The sequence below is a fragment of the Dermacentor andersoni genome, chromosome 5 (assembly GCF_023375885.2).
Source record: "Dermacentor andersoni chromosome 5, qqDerAnde1_hic_scaffold, whole genome shotgun sequence".
Taxonomy (NCBI): Eukaryota; Metazoa; Arthropoda; class Arachnida; order Ixodida; family Ixodidae; genus Dermacentor; species Dermacentor andersoni.
The window spans coordinates 188,308,886-188,329,219 of NC_092818.1; the positions used below are offsets into that span (position 1 = coordinate 188,308,886).

General features: G+C 48.0%; 1 protein-coding gene, 1 long non-coding RNA gene and 1 pseudogene across 3 annotated transcripts in view; 2 read left to right on the forward strand and 1 right to left on the reverse strand.

The window, feature by feature from the left end:
• The window catches only part of LOC126531743 (guanine nucleotide-binding protein G(q) subunit alpha), a 78,177-nt gene extending 59,590 nt beyond the window's left edge, over positions 1-18,587 (reverse strand). For both annotated transcript variants that reach the window (XM_050179451.3, XM_050179450.3), the window contains exons 1-3: positions 18,370-18,587; positions 14,575-14,759; positions 9,083-9,237 (exon numbers count right to left, since the gene is read on the reverse strand). In XM_050179451.3, coding sequence (XP_050035408.1) covers positions 9,083-9,237; positions 14,575-14,759; positions 18,370-18,490 — 461 coding nt within the window. In that variant the 5' untranslated portion in view covers positions 18,491-18,587. The remainder of the gene's footprint in view (positions 1-9,082; positions 9,238-14,574; positions 14,760-18,369) is intronic.
• Positions 1,846-5,802, forward strand: LOC140218413 (tigger transposable element-derived protein 6-like; annotated as a pseudogene).
• Positions 18,583-19,696, forward strand: LOC129385174 (uncharacterized). The gene is made up of 2 exons (XR_008612765.2): positions 18,583-19,286; positions 19,576-19,696. It is a non-coding gene; the product is annotated as an uncharacterized lncRNA (long non-coding RNA).
• The last annotated feature ends 638 nt before the right edge of the window (positions 19,697-20,334 follow it).

Below are 20,334 nucleotides of genomic sequence, written 5' to 3' on the forward strand. Positions count from 1 at the left end.
TGTTTCTCGATGTGGATATGAAGTCAAGCTGGGGGGGCTCTATCTGGGCGGAGCTTATGCGCCGCTTGATCTTTCGGATGCACGCACCGTGTGCCCCGAATCGTCGTATGCCGCATGCCGGAGCATGCGGCGCCGCACGTCGGATCGGACGCCGAATCGTACCGTGTGTCTCCTGCTTCATGTTTCGTCTTGTGGAATGTGTCTGCATCCGTGCCATTGCCGAGCAACAGACCGGTCCATGGTCGCAATCGCTACCGACAGAGAAAGCGCGCGGAAGATTTGTTTCGATGTTACGACAGGCGCCATGGAACGGCGCGGTGTTCTGCGCATGCGCTACTCCAGCTGCGGCAGGGGCGCGGCGGTGTACTGTAGGGGGACGGATTTACGCCTGACGCGGCGCAGCCGACCTGGCGTGACGTAGCGCAACCACCGCGCGCGCACCGGGTCACGTCGAAGTGTATTGGCGCCTTAATGCACATGTTGCCGCATGGACTTCGGAAAAACGAGGGTGCCTCCGTTGTGGCCTCTGCGATGGCACTGGCTTCTGCGATGGCACTGGCGTGCACCAGTGCCATCACAGAGGCCACGGCCGCCGTATGCTGTACTGCCTCACCCTGAAGCATGTTGGAGACTTGAAAGCATAAATACCCTAGCATGGTTCAAAGGAAGTCGCCTTGCAGCTTCCGAAATCCACATAGTGCTCGCTCATCTCTGCAACCATATCTTCGTCGCGGTCAAATTGGAGCGGGGGACGTGCTTCCATGCTTTGGAACTTCGCATGTGCTCTCATTTTAGCACATCTGGGTTTGAAGTGTTCGTTATACAGTCGAGCCCACTTATAACGGCCCCACTTAAGACGAACGCTCGCTTATCATGAAGAAGTCCGGCGTGACCGTCAAAATATACGTTTAGGCTATGGCGCTCGGTCTCAGCTACAACGAACGCCCGCGAGCCTAGCCGATCGGCTACAGCGAACGCCTTGGTGTCGCGGACCACTTTCCACGTGGAGAGATCCGCCGACCCTGTGCTGTGCACGCTCCGAGAATTGGCTTTCCCGCGGCGTCTCGCCGGAGGCACGGAGGAGCGGCGATGCGGCGAGGGGATCGCGGCGATAACGAGAGAGAGAAAAAATATGCCGGCCCAGCACGCATCAGCAACGTGAACACACAAGTCGAAAGTGCCAGCTCATTCGCCACGGGACCCCACTCGCCATCGTCGACGTCAGAGCAGCGGCGAAGTTTTCCACGAATTGACAACGTAGCACGTGATCACGTGCTTTCGTACCCCCTCTTCTCCCTTCCTCCCCCCCCCCCCCCTTAACGCCGCGCCTCACGCCTCACATGACTGCGGGACTGTCTTTTTCTTACTTGTGGTTGTGCTAGCGTTGTCGGCGTTGTTTCCTACTGGTGTGCTCCCGTGCCTATCCGAGATGGCAGATTCGCCGGCGTCTACTTCGACAGTGAAGCGAAAAGCTTCGGACTTGGCCACGAAACTGTTGATCTTGAAAGACCTTTCCCAAGGCGCGAAAAACCACGAACTGGTGAAAAAGTATGGTTTGTCGAAATCGACAATATCCACGATACTAAAAGAGAAGGACAAAATCTACAAGAGTGCCGCCACGGACTCCGCGACGAGGAAGCGCCTACGGAAAGCCACATATGCAGACGTTGAAGACGCGCTTCTAAAGTGGTTCCTTGATACTCGAGCACGCAATGTTCCCATCAGCGGGCCGCTGATGTTGTCCAAAGCAAAGGACTTAGCGTTCCTCCTGGACTTCCCAGATTTTTCTCCTGGCAATGGCTGGCTCCATCGCTTCAAGTTCCGCCACGGAATTATTTTCAAGGACATCAACGGCGAATCGGCATCGGTAAGCGACGAAGACATCAACACGTGGATGTCTAAAAACTTGGCCCGTGTATCAAGTTATGCTGAAAGGGATGTGTATAACGCCGATGAAACGGCGCTATTCTATCAAATGCTGCCTGGCAAAATGCACGCTATGAAGGGTGACAAATGTGCTGGCGGCAAGCACAGCAAAGTTCGCATAACTGTGCTTTTGTGCACCAACATGGATGGAAGCGATCGATGCTTGCCATTTGTCATCGGTAAATCAAAGAGGCCACGTTGCTTCCGCACATATGTACCAGTGCGTTACAGGCATAACTCGAAGTCGTGGATGACACGCGAGTTGTTCGCGGAATGGCTTATTGACTTTGACAGCAGCATGGCGAAGAAAGGACGCAAAGTTCTTCTGATTCTCGACAACTGTACCGCCCACCATGTCCAAGCTGTCTTAACGGCAGTTGAGTTGCTTTTTCTGCCGCCAAATGTAACTTCAAAAGCGCAACCACTGGACATGGGAGTAATACGGTCGTTTAAAGCGGCCTACAGGCACGGTGTTGTGCAGCGGATGCTGATTGCAGTTGATCGCCCTGCTGCCAATAGGTCTCGCTGTACTCGGCGATAGAAATGATCAAAGCGGCGTGGATGGAAGTGACACCCGAATGCATCCGGAATTGTTTTCGCAAGGCCGGCTTCGCTGACGCACCTGAAGCAGGCATTGAAGACACTGAACAAAGCCAGCCTGACGACGACTTGTGGCGACGCGTTGTTGACGCTAACCTGGCCGGCTGCGATCTTGATTGGCAAGATTTTGTTGATGTGGACGACGCTGCTGAAGTTGCGGAGTTGTTTTGCGACGAGACCGCCGTCCGGGAAGTGGGGGCATCAAGCGACGCCGAAGCATCGGACGATGACAACGATCCGTCGGAGCCAGCACCCGTAAGCGCGACCAAGCAGTGAGCCATATTGAGGCACTTAGAAATCTTGTGTATTTTAAGGCCTTGGGTGACGAACACATCGCAGCTTTGAACAAGCTTGAAACCGCCGTCATTGGGTGTGCTCTGACGAGGCAGACAACGATCACCGATTTTTTTTCTCAATAAATTTTTGTTTTGATTGATGTCAATTTTTGTGTGTGGCCCACATACAACGAACTTCTGGATAGAACAAACGAATTCCGCGTGACGCTCGGGTTCGTTATAAGCGGGCTCAACTGTATCTGGACATAGCTTCAATAGGCTGGGTCTGAGAATCACAAGTGCCATGACATGTGGTCATTACAACCAATAACTCGTTATGCAGTTAAAGCTGATGTTGGTAAAATCAGCAATTTGCTTCATTACACAGAAATTTCGTTGTATTGAAATTCGACCTTTATGCAATTAAGTACAGTCGCCAAACGATTTTTCTTACACGGAAAGGGGCCACAGAATTTTCCAAATTATAGGGCAATCGAAAAAAGCAAATTTTAATGAGAAAACAACTCATTTTTATGAATTTGGGAGTCTGCAATGAATGATACGTTTTCATGCCACATCGACAATATTGTCACATAGGCGGTACGAATTAAGCAAAGCCAGCCACACTTTTGCGTGCACTCTTGCCCCCGCAGCTGATAGTGTCGTCCTGACTGGGACAACGCTATGAAAAGCGCCGGCAGCAGGGAGCAAATGCTTCGTCTGCCTCTTGCTCCAACCGGTCACCGAAACTCGGGATTACGCAACCTTCAATATTAGATGCGCGGAAGACAGCTTACATGATGCTGCGCCGTCTCGGCATGCCCACTCTTTAAGGCAAGGTGCGCGGCTGCGTATGCACCCAGCTGCGCATGTGAGCCCCCTCAACTAACTGCTCGACACTGATAATAATTTCGCATGCAAAAACAAATAAATTGACATGTGAAAGCAAACAAGCGCGACTTACTTGACTCTGCCAATAACAGCAGTGGTGCACACTTGTGTCCCCTCTGTTTTGCACTGCCTACCAGGAAATACAGTCGCTGAATGATCTTTCGGACTTTGAAAATTCGGACTTTATGGATATTCCAGACTTCATAAGTATGGCATCAGGGTTGACAAATCGCTAATGCATTTTTGCGAATGAATTTAGGCCTGAAAATTCGATTTTCGGACTATATCACTTGTTTCAACCTACGATAGGAGATCGCGAGGCCACCATGTTGGATTTCATGCTGGTTTGGCTTCCAGTGGCCCGCTCTACAGCCTCCAAGAGGGGAGGTGCACGCTATCAATAGTTCAATAATGTGGCTGTTTGGATGTGTTGGTATGACATGACAAAAAGCTCTAAGTGCACATCTAGTGATGATCCTAGTGCTGCTCCCAATTCCGGCCAAAGCGCAGACGCTGGTCAAAAATCTAGCTGCGTGCCAATATATCATGTACCATGGTCGGGAGAAGCAACTGCCAAGTGATGCGTGAAATTATTGAAGCAGAGATAACTGATAGTTTAGGAGGTAACTGTCTGTCCAAGCCATCCAGTGCTTTACCTTTGAAGGAATTGCAATACTTGGAACGTCACTGATAGTTTTGCTAGCTGTGCTCGAGTGATGTTTGGCGAAAAAAGGGCTATCAAAAGAGAGTGCGTGCCATCCTCCAGTCTCAGAGGCCATGCCCGCTCTTCCTTGGCTGACAAAACGCTCCATGGGATGCCACTTCTTTATTTATATTATTTTTTTTCAGTTAGCACTATCGTTATAATCACTAGGTGCGAGAGCTGAGGCGTTTTGGTTTCGGTCGCCGTTCTGCATGTGTTTTGTCCACAGAGAAAGTGTATCTTGGAGGCGTTGCCACCTCTTTGTACGTGTTTGTGGGGCTTCGCATTTGTGAGCTCGTCACCACCTCCTGTACCTTCACGAGAGCCAGGTGGGGTGAAGAAACGTGGCTCATTTCTTCGATCTCCATGGTTATTTCCATTGGCAAAGATCGCCAATGCGGTGATGCTCTTGTCGACTGTATATGGAGATGTCGCTCTTGCGCAAATCCAAGCAAATCTGATCACCTCCAACCGAAGTATGAGGCAGGACATTATTGGGTATTTTTTAAGCCACTCCAAGCGTAATAAATATCTTTTTTTTTTTTTGGCCGAACGAACTTTTATGAACTGTTCAATTTTTCTGACTATTTTTCGGTCCCTGCAGGGTCCGAAAAATTGGTATGTGGACTGTATGTGGACTCTCACGGGTGAGTGTCGGCCCTTCGTATTTTCAAGGCTGTTGTTGGCCATGTCACACCAAAGCTGCCCGGCCCCTACGACGATGCAAGCTGGGAATTGGTTCAGACCAAATGCCAGAAGAAGCTCCGGCGGCAAGGAAGACGGAACGCGACGAGAACCAGCCCGGCCACTCAAAATAATCCTTGCGGAGAAAACTCAGCAAAAGCAAGCCGACCAATGGAGCCCTAGCCACCGCCGGCAACGACAGTGAATCGAGAGAGCAGTGCAAGCCTTGGCAGAGGATGCCACCGCTACCCCGAAACGACTACAAAATCATCATACGACCCAAAAAGGACTGGTGGTGAGATTGCTCAAGACGCACCAAGTAGCCCGCGCTGTTGTCAAGGCATGCGACCACCAATGCAAGGACGAGGACCTAATAATAAGGCTTTGCACGGGATCAAACATCATAATCGTAAGCACCCCAATTGACCAAGCTGCACAGCTTGTGAGCGCATCGCAAGTTTCAACTTCGTGGGACAGGCCTACAAAACGAATGCCTATGTGGCAGCCCCGGAAGACGTTCTACACAGTGCGATTCACGGCATCGACCCGGGAAAGTCGCCTGAGGAGCTCAAGACACATCCAGGAGTCCGAACCCAGGGAGTGACCATACTCCAGACTCGAATGTTGCGGAAAACCAATGCGGCCGTCATCACTTTCGATGGGCCCATTGTACCAAAGTATGTCATCTACTATGGAGGCAAAACAACATGCTACCCGTATTGAACTACGAGGCAAGTGTGCTACGTATGCGTCAGACAGGGACATCGTTCCAACGTGTGCCTCACACCGAATAATGCGTGTGCAGCCAGTGCAGAATGCAGAAGCCGCCAACAAAACATTCCTGCACCCCCAAATGTGTAGTCTGTGGCGAGGCCCACCCTACCGGGTCAAAGGACTGCTGCGACCGGCTCAAGAAAGTCAGAAACCAGCAAGCCAGGCTCGCCACCACCACCAACAACAACCGCAGCAACGGCAGCAGATGCAACAACAGAGGTCGCAGCCACGATGCCCGTGGCAGATGGCCACGTTGGTTCAGCTCGGAGGGGGTGACATCACACAGCTGCTCGAGGTCCCATTCGTGATCCCGCTTGTTCCCACCGTTGCCACCTCCCACCCTGACAAACGGAGGGAACCAGTAGCAGCAAGGAAACAAGCCGCAGCAGAAGAAACCAAGATCTGCCCAAGAGGGCGACAGCAAGATAAGCTGGAGTGCAGTTGCTTCCGACAACGCTCCACACTTGGGTAATAATAACACAAACAACTGAAATAACTGCGCTTTTGAACAGAAAGACGCAGAGAAAGAGCCACTCAGGCATGAACTAGAAGTTGCCTGCGTCAAGCAAAGTGAGCTAGAATGCAGAATTGAGGAGAGCTGAGGTCCCTTAGCCCTCTGTGACAGAACATGCCACAAATAGAGTCGTCGCCGTAAATGAGCGAAGAGGATAGTTCGAATCTCAAGCAAGAAATACAACACCAAATGCAGCAGATGATGCAGCAAATGATGCAACAAATACAGGAGATGCAAACACAATTGTAGGAACAGTTCATTTAAATCAAGAGCACCATACGCAAGCAAAAACACACTGAAAACATTAGGGAGAGAGCACATACTCAAAACACAGGTAACCTCAGACAGGACGAGGCACCAGATGAGCAGGGCAATGATAACGAACTGGAATTCATCCCCAGAAGCGTGCGATAGCAACCAGCCCGGCATACAAACGCTAGAGGCATGGGGAAACATGCTAAAGGAGACGTGAGACAGATACACCCAGAAGGTAAACTGAACAGCACAAACATTCGAGGTGAACGGACGGCTACTTAGACTCTGGGAAGCTAGGCGCAGCCTCACAAGGAGATGGAGGAAGCAAAAGTATCGACAGAAAACCCAGGCTCAAGATCGTTGAGATCACAGCAAAAACAAAAGAATACGGTACACACACACAATCACAGGGATGCGGTTACGGTCAAACCAGCGCTGTTCCCACACACTTATGCTACTAAAGGCATCAACACTACAAGTCGCACACATGATCACGTGAGTCTTGAACAGATGGCATGGCTTGCAAGAAGACGCACTCAAGCTAGTTAGAAGTCTGGTGGTCAGCCGAATGACATACAGCCTCCCTACTACAGCTACATAAAGAGCAAAATGCAACAGGCGGCTTCGATAATATGCAAGGGCGCGTAAAACTGCGCTCCGACTACCCCAAAACACCTCAACCAAAGAACTCCCAGCTCTGAGACTGCAGAACATGTTCGCACAACTAAGAGAAGCACAACTCACGGCCCAAATGTGCAGACTACAACAGACAGCCACAGGCCGAGCATCCCTCTAGAGATTTGGCTACACTGAGCAGATATGGGAAAGCTTGAGGACTGAAGCTATCCCTGAAGAGTACCGCAGCACACTTAAAATAGCACCAATCTCAAGGAATATGGACCCCAACCTCCATGAAGGTCGCAGAGAGGCAAGGGCTGAATACCTCCAGAAAACATATGCTCCCCAAAAGACAATGGTGTATGTGGATGCAGCCATATACACCAGACAAAGGGGAACCAAGAATGCAGTAGCAACGATGGTTGACTCGGCGCTATGAGAGAGAACCAGCGTTTTGCTACAAGACGCACGGTAGTCGAGGCTGAAAAAGTGGCTCTAGCGGCAGCGGAGGGCTATCAAATCGGACAGTCGCTAACAATACTCTCGGACTCTCAAACAGACTGCCGCAACTACTTGCATGGCAGAATCAGTCACCAAGCACTCTGCATACTCTGCTCAGCAGACTGTGAAACACAACAACAAACAGGCACAAAACCACATGAAGCGATCACATACAAGATCGTATGAGTACGGGACACACGGAGGTGGCAGGGAACCAAGAGGCGGACAAGATAGCTTGAGAGTACGCTAATTACCGAGTGTCCAACGTCGACAGTCTCGAGGAACCCACGCCTGCACCCATAGAGTATTCGACCATTTTAGACAGTTACACAGGCAGCAGGCAGCGGTACCCACCGCCACACAAGTCCCTTAGCAAGGAAGAAGCTGTCGCATGGAGACAACTAACCCAACACCATATACGGATAAATGTCCATGGCGCAATGAGAAACCCCCATTATACCACTTAACAAGGGCATGTCAACAAACTGACGTAATCCCAATCGTATCACACCCAAGTGCAGAGCAATGGGAGGAACTGCTGTTCAGCAGCCGCTGCGAAGACCAGCTAGGTCTAGTGCAGCGTGCACGAAGGACAGCAGAAGCCAGCAGAGCCCTGGACTGAGGGCAGGGGACCATTATGATAGAATATGGACAAAGCAGCAGGTGAAGACCTCCGGGGACGACACAAGGAGGAAGACTCCCCTGAGGAATCTGCCCCAACCACGGAAGAACACAATTACTAGAGCTCAATAAAAATTTCACCCACTCACTCACTCTTGGAAAATCACTTTTGAAAGATACTTCCATTTTTGCAACATTTTGAGTGGCTAGTACTGGACATGTCGACAGGTAGCACTGTTTTCGCACTGTGATGAGTTAGCACACTTGGCACTGTGCCAAGAATACAGTCTCCTGCAGACACCAATGTGTCTTGCGCTATAGGCACATGAAACTGAAGGTATCTCTGAAAGTAACGATCCATGAGTATGGCACACCACTTTTTGAGATTTGTTGAATACTCACTTATTTTTGGGCTCCACTGGTATTTCAGACTGCCGATAATTCAGCAATTTTGGCGGACTCCGTCGAGTCTGAATTACCAGTCAGCGTTTGCATTATGCTGCATGGAACATGTCGCCTACTGTCCTCACTGCGCTGGCAGGGTAGCTGTGCGCATGCTGACTACAGTGTAATTTACCTATGGCAGGTTCAAGAAAGCTGTATCGACATGCTTACAAACTCCACAAGCCATTTTAATACAGCATCACAGGCAATCAATGTGATCTCACTAGTAGTGAACCCCTTATAACATTAACAAAAATAGACAAATCAGAAACTTACTATTTGGCAGAATCTGTCAGCTGGTACTCGCGACGCCTATCGTAGCACTCCTGGATGCCATCATCAGCCCAAAGCTGCTTGATAGCATCCACGTAGGGCTTCTCAAAGGTCGTGACTGTTTCGTAGTCTACGGACATCACCAGGTTTGCATTTTCCTGCAGAAAAAGATGAAGAAATAGTTAAAATGGAAGATTAAAGTGGCAGTAAGCAAAAGAGCGAATGTTTTCCTCAAAGCACAGAAATCAGACAGTTGCATCAAACTGGCTACAGTTCAGCGATCACTACACTAAAAATGTACTTCTTTTTAAGTAGTCTTTGAATCTGAATTTATCTGCAGCAAGCATCAACAAAGGCAATGCTGCGGCCTAACACTAGGCATAAAAATTCTGGGGTTCTACAAGTCAAAACCACAAGCTGATTATGAAGCATGCCATAGTCCAGGGACTACACATTAATTTTGACCATCTTGAGTCTTAGTACCATGAGTGTTTCTGCATTTCCCCCACATTGAAATGCAGCCGCTACAACCGGGATCAAGCCTGCAACCTTCAACTCAGCTATGCAATGCCATAGCCATTACCGCAGTAGGCAAAACCAGGCATAACTAATTTTTATACAGCATATTTCAATATATTGCATGCAGCTGACAGTGAATACCTCCACCTTCAATGAGTCTCCTTATGGTCAAGCACTGAGAAGGCTTAGAGTAGCACACTAATATCAATTTGTAACTCTTATCAGGAATGAGACCGACCACCTGAAAGCTATTGTCATCAATTGTAATGCAAGGTAACCTTGTAGGCGTGACCTTGTTCAAGGCCCGCACCCCCACTTTGGAGTGTGAGAACTCGGGGGGTGGGGGGCTCCTGAAATATGTACGTTATGTGAAAGTTTCGTTGGTGTTTGCAAAAAATGCTGTCCTTGCTTAGAGACCATATACAAGTACGGAGAACGCAACCAAGCAGGGCACGATTGCACTGTCAACTGCCTCGCTTGATATAAACTTGTAGCACTTGATCATGCGCATCCCATACATGACGATGGTGAAACGAACAAAACAGCATAATATGACATAACATAACATAACAATATGACAACGCTGGAACAGTGACGACGGTGCGACGGCAATGACACTGGAATCGCAACGAACTGACAATTGAACAAGCATGATGGCATGACACAGTGACAACAATAGCATGACAACTATAAAATGATGACAGCATGACGACAACAGAGTGACGACACTAACAGGACAATGGGATGATGATATGACAGCGACAGCATGAAGAAAATAGGACAACGATGCTAAAATGATGACAATAGCATGATGACAATGGAATGACAGTGTAATCCCCAAGACAAAATGACGACAATTGAACAACCACGACAGTGACTATGACGATGGCGGCATGACAAAAACAATGTTACAATGCAGCAACAACTACAGAGTGAAGACAGCAGAAGGATGATGACACGACAACAAAGGAATGATCCCAATGGCACGTAGGTGATGAAATGACGACGACGTGTTGGCATTGAAGCTTATGTTCACGCTTATGTGGTTCAGGACAGGCGCAACTTTCAACTGTTTATTCACCGCGTATGCGAATGAATATAAAGACAAACAAAGATGGGTAGCAATAACCACACATGCGCACGAGGTTTTTACAAAAAACAAATAAAGATAGGCGAGGTACACACGTATCTCACGCCCGTGTATCCAAAAAAGCAGTTTCATTCTTATAAATGAAACGGCGCTAGAACCCTCTTCTGGAAACATGCACCAACTAGCCCCCCAACAAGTATTACTTATGTGGTTCACCTGCTGCCTCAGTTTGCATTACAGTCAACGATTGAATTTTCGGACGCCCAAATTTTCGGACATGTCTTCACGGCACCGCCACGAGCCCCATATAATCAATGTATGAGGACATCTGAAGTTTCGGACGCTCGAACCCCCCGCCGTCCAATTTTCCGGACTTTTTGACGTGACGGAAGGTCCTTTGGCTCCTCGCGCAGCGCCCTTGCGAAGGAAATCGACTTGCAGCCGAAGCATATCACTGCTTTGAACCACAACTAGCCAAATCTAGCCGTCACACACCAATTTGGTCTGGCCACGCTGGCTATGCTCATCACCGCACTTCCGCCTCCGGCAGAGTTTCCGGAGCGGCGCCATTTCGTTTGTTTGCGCAGGCCACGTTTTGGCTAGCGTGGTGTGTGGTTGTGCTGTTGTGTCAAGTGTGCTCTGCGACGCTAGGCCTAGGTGCTTTGACGCTCGTCAGCGAACTCCACTGTTGGCAACTTGAGGATTTCGCTTGCCTTCGATGGGCCCCACTCCGTCTTCCTCGCCGATGGCATCGAAGCGCGGAAAGCAGTACCGTCGGTTAACGATGGAGAAGAAAGCCGCCGTTATTAAGCAAGTCGTGAGCGGCCGATCGCAGGCTGACATGAGCAAGGAGTTCAGCATCGGCTCCGCTCTGCCGGGTTTCCATACCCACGGAAATAACTTTTGAACAGTTTGTTGATGCTGACAACGAGCTCGACTTCTGCGCAGAACTGACTGACGAGAAAATAGTCCGTCAGGTTGTGGGGGATTCAGAAGACTCCGATGTTGAAAACGAGGAGCCAATGCCTGTGCCGCCTACAAGCGCCGAGTTGACGCGAGCACTGTTGACTGTTTCTTCGGTGTACAGTGCTGACATGACCCTTGCTCAGATCGAGGCAAATATGATCGCATGCAACCGGAATGCCGTCCAAACAACAATCAACAAGTTCTTCAAGCCACTGCAGCAATAACACCGGCTGCATACAGAGTTTTTGAACGCCTCTTTTTATAGCCACTTCACTGATGCTTTGGCAGGGTTGCGGAAGCCTGGTACTTCGCCCTTTACCTCTAGATCCAAGAAAAAGAAGAAAGTGCGTTTCTTTTTTTCATGCATTCATTTTTTCAGACTGCCTGAATTTTCTGACGTTTTTACGTTCTCTAGAGGGTCCGAAAAATCGGTCGTTGACTGTATATCCAGTACTGGCAAATCACAGACAGTAGCCAGCAGGGTGACAAATCCACGATGATGTTAACTAGAATAGCATGATGATGCTAGAATGACGACAAAAGCATGATAACAATGGGATGACACTGGAATCACTACTACAGAATGACGACGACGAAACGACCGCTACTATCATACCTGCTGACATGTTAACATTAAAATTCGTAGAACTCCTGTGGACAAACACCAAAAGGGGGAATGTAGGGGATAGCACACATTTATGTTTAAGTCTGCCCTCAGCAAACACCTTTGTGAGACACATACGCACTTTATTAATGACAATTTACCTTTAGACGCAGCACACAAGCAAACTTAGAACAGCACAAACCGATAAGCAACAGACTGTTTTCAGATCACAGTTACTTTTTCGGCGAATTTGCTTTTGCCAACTTTGCCTGCTTCAGTAACTTGTCTCAAACCTGTTTGAAGCAGGTAACTTTCTGGTGTCCTTCTACGATCGCAAAACTTCTAAAGGCCGACCCACATAGAGCGAACATTCGGTGGCGACACAGCAGCGTGCCTTCGTTGTGCTGCACACACATGCAACGAAACGCAGGCAGCAGCCGCCACCATGATTTCAACCAGAAGTCGGATGCAGTCGAGCCCTGATTGGTCGGCACTGCCCGCCTGCGTTTGCCGCTTCCGCCGGCAACAATATTAAGCCCGTTTTGACTGGCGGCGAACAGCTACGTTTTGGCCGCTGGCGGACGCCACCTGGAGGCCGGCCGCCACTTTATAGCTGGAAAATCGCTCCTTGTGGGTGGGCTTTAATGTTATAAGACTGACAAGCAGAACTTATTCAAGTAGCGAATTTAGTTCTCATCAAATTTGACAAAACAACTAGTAAAATCGTAGAATGAGCTCAAATGTGCAAACATAACAAAAAATTTGGTTTGGCAGGTATAAAGAGCTTAAGCTGTAGTCACATGGCAGAATGAATTGTGGTTTGAGCATTCAGATTGCATATCATGTACATCACACATTCCTGCTGCACTCACTCGAACACCATGAAAGGGACCCTGAACCACTTTTCTCTGAAGCCTCAACAGCACCTTGGGACGAGTTTTCTACAGGCGCGGCCACTGTTAGAGGTAACACGGCGCACGTGGCCACGCTCCTCGGACCACCAAGTGGGCGCTGCACGAAGTTTTGCCGCGCAAGCGCAATCAGTGCCGGAGGCGGAGTTATCTGTGCGTCGTCTGCTACGGTTCCTCCCACTTCGCCACACACACTCTGGTACAAAAGACTGTAGCATGGAGGACTGTAGCCATCGTGCTCGAAAGGAAGGAGACCTTCATCTAAGCTTCATTTGCAGCCGTGGTCTGGGCTTCTTCGTATTTACCATATAATAAATCTGAAGCGGAGATTTATAAATATGCCTCGTTTGTCATGTCATTTTTTACTTCCTTAGCGTGCAAATTCTGATATTGACCCTCTGTGACAAAAGGGGCCTTGTAGAAGTAAAAGGCGCAGTTAAAATTTTAGGCGTACAGTATGACTGCGTGCTTTTATAACTGATTTAGTATACTACCTGTTGACCCACCATTGCTACAGGGTTTGTGTACTCCAAAGCACGCGCGCAATCTAGGTTTCGCCGCTCGCAGCGAAGTGGGAGTAACTGTAGTAGACGACGTGCAGCTAACTCCGCCTCTGGCACTAATTGCGCTTGTGCCGCAATACTTCACGCGGCGCCCGTCATGGCGCTATGCAGAGCGCGGCCACCCGCTCCGTGTTACCTCTAACAGTGGGCGCGCCTGTACCTCCCAGGAACGTATAATAGAAAGATTTTTTAAAATGACGTAGATATCACGAGAGGAATATTTACCTCTCTCATTCCTCCTCAACATCCTCCATTCGGACGGAGGGAGGCGGAGCCTATGGTGATGCCCCGCCCACGGCGCTACGTCACAATGCTTCAATGTTGTATTTCTTCTTTCACTGCTACTTTTCGCGCAAATTAACGGGTGCTGGGTGCTGTTGGCAACATGGTATTTCCAGTCGCTTCTGAGTGCGTGCGGCTATGCAACTAGTCCTCCAAACTGCTGTTTGTAACATCGTCTGTACACGGCTTGTTTCAATAGTGTGCGTAGTTACATCGGTAGCGCGCCTAAGAGCTCGCCAATGTATCCCGTGCTCCATGCTCGCATATTATACTCAGTGTGCGCACTGACCAGCACGGGATCCGCGGCGCTGGAACTAAGCGGCAGCGCCACATCCTAAGCTTCGTAAGGTACGAGACCACTTCTGGCGTTCAAAACCACTCGAAACAAACGAGGTACGAAGGCGGCGATGCCGAAAAGGCAGTGCAGTCAAAAATAGTTCGAACGCATGCAGGCGCCCTGGCTCTGGGCGCTGCTGAGCCATGGCTGAGCGTCAGCAGACGACAGTTGGATTCACCCGGAAGTGCGTCATCCACATAAAAATTTAATCTTAATACCTCACCTGGTTCTCTGGAGCACGGAAAGGAATCTTCAGCATTTCCCTTGCCTTGACCATGCTCTGCATGGCCATGAAGATATTTTGATAAACAAGCTTGATGAAGCCCTTTTTGTCCTCATCATTATAGCCGTGGCCATGGATAATTCGCATCTGCTTGATGAAGGTGCTTTTTCCCGACTCGCCTGTGCCTGCACACAAGACAGGAATGTCAACACAAAAGCACACACTTACCTATGAAAAATTATACAGACATTCCAAACTGTGACTACTGATCTACGGAACACGCACATACCGAAAAAGAAAAAAACACTTTCCTGCATAAAAGAAATCACGCCATACTCAATTTCATACTTAGTAGACAATGTTGCAAAAGTAGTGCAAGTAGTGTGATAATATAAACCTACCAATCCAGGCATTAGATGATGCATGGTTGAGATTAGTGACACCTATGGAAAAAACTTTACAGTACTAAAATGCATGGAGATTTTCCAGTTATGTGAAACCATGCGATGTATGCCGCTTTTGCTTGCAAATGTAGGCAGTGCACTGAGGAAACTGTGCATGAAGCATTATCACACAAACATATCCTCAGCGCATTTCATGACATATCAGTTTAGGTATACAGAATTTTCCATCTATTAATATGCAGTAGGCTCCTGTTTATACTTATTTAGTTAGGTGAAATTTTCAGATAAGAGGAACAATGTGTGAACATTTCGTCTGTTTCCCATAGACCCAATGAAAAAAATATATCTGCCTCACACAAACACTAATTTGGTTAAGCTGGACTTGAGCAGCTGCCACTAATGCCTTGTACTCAGCCCTGCAAGAGGCCTGGATAGGCAAACTTGAAGAAGCTGACTCAACTAGTCACATGAGAAGCAGATGATATTTATGTAGACAAACAGCTACATCAGCATCAACGATGATGTGGAAAACTGCAGGGCTGACAACATTAACAATCATTGAGGAGGTCCTTGATGTGCATCTGCAGGCTGGCAACTAGGTAGGGACAGTGCTCAGGAGCCACAACAGCAAGCCACAAGAACAGCTTCACAGGACATAGCTAATCATGCCCTGAATACTTTGGTGCATTCTATTCAACAGGGGAGCAATGAAGAATTTTTGAGCAAACCAGATAGTGAAACGTTAGCATTGCTTTACTGTGCACAGATTTGTATGGTGGGGCAAGCAACAATTACTCAGTAACTTAAGAGTGCATAAGCAACACTTTGTATCATGCAAATTTAAGAAATATGTCCTTTTACATCCTTTCTTGATTTTAATGCTGTTTCACTTATTATTTTGTACATTTGGGCGCACCAGGAATGGCATGTTTCGAGTTCTGTGGATCAATTCCGTTAAAAACAAACTTCTGATAAGACGAACCGATTTTACTCATCCTTTTGAGTTCGTCTTAACAGATACCTATAGTCATATATTACAGTTGCAATGCATCAAATTAGTGTCACATCGTCATGTATTGTTTTGCTTAACATATCTGGTACACTATACTTAGGTTACGAGTGCCAGCAGTGAGATTTCGTCCTAGCTTCTACAGTGCCAGATGCCAACTGTGAAATGGAGCACACATTTGTGTTGCACATTCACTGCCAGTCATTTCATGCCTGTTCTTGTTAAAGCACGGAGAACAATTGCTGGGCACTCCTGCTGCTCTATATGTGAAACCTATAGTTTACAGGGAGAGAAAAAGAAACAATATGCAATGCTAAGCATTAACAAGCACTTGCAGCCTACCAATTGACGTTTCAAATCATTATACAGCCTTTCATGATGCTTCACAATTTCACACCCACTTGCAAACTTCCAGTGCAAGATGAGGTTTCACCACAGCAATGCATAAAACATTTCCCAGTATCCTCTCGGAACTGCCCGTAAACCGGTAACATATATTATAAGCTTGCTTTGAGTGCATACAGTATTGCAATTGTTACTTTAAGTGTTTAAAATTCCTGCTCTCGATGGCTAGCTATGAGACGCTCTAACATGCCACCCTCAGCCTTTCTATTGAAGCCTTGTGAGCCATCTAGAGTACCATGTTTCTGCTAATATAGATTATTATTATTATTAGGTATAATGTCATATTCATGAATGTCTACTATTTCATGCTTGTCATCAAAAGGAAATGGGGAAACCCTTGGGAACATTGAAACAGAGAATAGCGCACCTTTGGCTTAGCACCACGCTATTGTTTTGAGGATGTCTGATCTGTAGAATATTAAAAAGGAGTAACTGGATTTGGCAGTGCTAAAGAAGGTAAAACTCCTAATCGCTTTTGTTTTATGCGTAATATACAGATCTGGCACTTTCTTTTTCTGTAGTTGGAAATGTCAGCTAACACCACATGGAAAAAATAAGAAAACAGGCTTAACCAATGTGCATTGGACTTTTCCACGAGCATTAACTGCTATAGTTTGACATGATCACAGCAGCAAACAGAATGCGACTAATCGGCAAAACAATTAAGCTTGACCACGCTCTTCTATAAATATGCGAGGATAATGCTAAAGACTTGCAAAATGCCAGACATGCAAATAAACATTTATGGGCAGATGTGGACTTTTACGAAGTGTTCCTTCTCAAGTCGAACGTGAAATGCCTGTGCGTTTCCGTGCCGCGACGATCACAGCGCCACTTAAAAGTAGGCCAGGCCAGGAGCAACGTTTTGACAGCCTTTACTACGCCCCTACGATCACGCGCCAGGAAATGATAAAAAGAAGCGAACACGCTTGCAGAACCCTTTCAGGTTGCGCTTTCGCGGTCTTGTCCACAACCTCTGACCTCAAGGATCAGCGCTGCGTCCTTTACGCCTTGTTTTCTTTTCCGCGACCACGTCCGGCTGGCTGGCGTTGTGCAAACGGCGCTGTTTACGAGATCGTGCCTTGCCAAGACGCCGCCTGCCCCACCACGCCTACTTCAGTGGCCGGCCCCCGGCTCGTGCGCTTTTTTTTCTAAACACACACACACACACACACACACACACACACACAAAAAAGAATATCGTAGCTCCCACGTGTGCTGCCCGGAGCAAGGAAGGGATTTCAGCCCAAAAATAGCGACGCCCCGTTGAAATACACGCAAACCGATTTCGCTGGTAGCCTCACTGCTTCTTAACTGGCCAACCCGGCGCGAGTTCCCGCTGTTCCATACACGCCGACGTTCACGGAACAGCAGCAGATCGCACGCTCGCAAATACATTCCAAGGTGTAACCACTGGGCCTATCTTCGACTGCTTCGGGACAGAGGTACCGAACAATCGCGCAATGTGCAAGTGGGAAAAGAAGAACAGTGACAAACCGGAATGAGCTGTAAACGAATCGCATGGGAGGTGTGACCGCTGTACGTAGTTTATTGGAAACGTTCTCGAACGTGCCACAGCAATCGGAGGCGTACGCACTCCTGACCCGCGTATGTGTCCCTCAAAACGAACAAGTAGCGCCGGAATAAAACAAATCGGTTCATTCTAGCGACTGCTGCAGCCGGCGCAGCGTTTCTAGTGCTACAAGGCGCTAGCACACCGGTGTAACAGCAGGCTGTACCTAGCAGAGTTCCACTACACTTTTCACGTGCATGGTGCTGCTTCACACGGCTGCGTCCTAGACGTGGTCCGATCAGTGGGAAAGTTTGAGAAGATATTCAGAGCTTGAGGCGCCGTAATAGGCTTAGTACCGGCCAGCATTTAGGCCTAAATCAACATGGCCGCCCCATACACAGAGCCTGTCATGTAATTTCCGAGTTCAGTTTATCCGTGCGCAGCATGCAATCCGTGCTACTTACCGAGCAGAAGGAGCTTGAGCTCCCGCCGGGCATCACGCTTATCCTTTCGTAGTTGTCGCTCGATCTCTTGATTGATTCTTCTCTGTTCTTTCGCTTCTTCACTAATGCAACACGCCATCATGATCGCGGACTCCTCTGAACACCCGTCGTCCAGTTTGTCACTCCGACGACTCCGTGGTGCCACAGTCACAACAGGCGTTCGCCGTACAATCCACAAAGTGCTCCAGCCTTTCGGAGAAATGAGGAAAACAGAAAAAAAAAAACAAACCCTAGTTCTGAACACCTCGTCACAGATACCCAATCAACCCTCACGCCGTACTCTCAAGCTTCCTTTACTCCTCTGGGTGTGGTGATAGCCGAGAAATTTGCGCGAGTCCCCCCGTTGTCCGTCACGCAACTAACTCCTTTGCTGCATGCTGATCGCTTCGGCCGACACAAAAAGTGGCCGCATAAATGAATTAGTTGGCGATGCAGGCTTATGCAAGAAGAAGTACTTGCTTAAAGGCTTCCTAATCCAATTTCTACCGTAAGAAAGCACATCATCACAGGGAGTTCGCGCAACTCTACGAACAGCCGCCACCAGAATGCGCCGCAAAGCATCATGGGACGGAAGTCGTGCCTAAAGGAGTCACGTGACTTTACCACGTGAGTAGTGCTGTGTGTACGTCGGCTGATTGGGCTCTTGAAAACTGAGTAATACATTTAAATAGTGCAAAAATCTCCTTTCTTTTTTTCATTTTCAGAACTATCAGGTCAGAACTATCATGTTATTGTTATTGCTCCTATACGCAGTCTCGAAGCTCGTATGTTCCTACAAAAACAATTCGAAGCCGGCCTGTGTTGATCCCCCTCGCGCCGGATTTGAACAAGCGCGGTCGCTATGTTGTACGGGGGAAACACGATCAAGGGAAGTTCCCGTAAGGTTATAGTTTTGCACGTATATGCTATTTTATAAGTATTATACAAGGGTGGACACGCTATGTTTCCGCATCTTTTAGCTTCCTATTACAGTCGCGATTACACAGTATATTTCTGTGACGAACGTGGTTATGCACGCGCGGTTGTACGTAATTGGAGATCGTGATGAACGGACGCTTTTGATGCTGCCCACAGCTTTCATATTGCGTGTTCGCTGTACAAGTACTTTGCAGTTACGTTGCAGTTATGTCTGCGCATAACAAAATAATAATAAGTGCTCTTTTTCAGACACTGGGCGAGAAGCCGAAGTTTACACCCTCTCCTGTAGAGCCTTGCCCTGCATTCCTTACGTTGACATACGCTACGAAAAAGGGAAACCACATACGGTAGAGCTTCAGCGACGACGAATGTCTCTAGTTATTAAAAACAGTGGATCCGAGACGACATTATACGTAGTTTTTTGTTTTTGTTTTTCTAAACAGAACTTATAAATCTGGCGAGAATTAAAGAAAAGTGCTATAATCGTCAATAAACCTCAACCTTAAGCGGCAATAGTTAGCATGTTAATTAATATTAGCGTACATATTGCTATTTCGGAACTCAACTTGGTTAGTCGGCAATGCAAATCTACTTTGTAGGAATCACTAGACTAGCCACAGCCCTCAAACACAATTAACACCCGTCGTGGTTGCTCAGTGGCTATGGTGTTGGGCTGCTGAGCACGAGGTAGCGGGATCGAATCCCGGCCACGGCGGCCGCATTTCGATGGGGGCGAAATGCGAAAACACCCGTGTACGTAGATTTAGGTGCACGTTAAAGAACCCCAGGTGGTCGAAATTTCCGGAGTCCTCCACTACGGTGTGCCTCATAATCAGAAAGTGGTTTTGGCACGTAAAACCGCATAATTTAATTTACACATAATTAAGTTTTACATATACGAGTGACAAACTACAGTTTACCACTTATAAAAGGGACATCATGAGTGCTGGTGTTCTATCACTCATCAATGTCAAAACGCTTCTTACATTTCTAAAGAAAAAAAAAAAA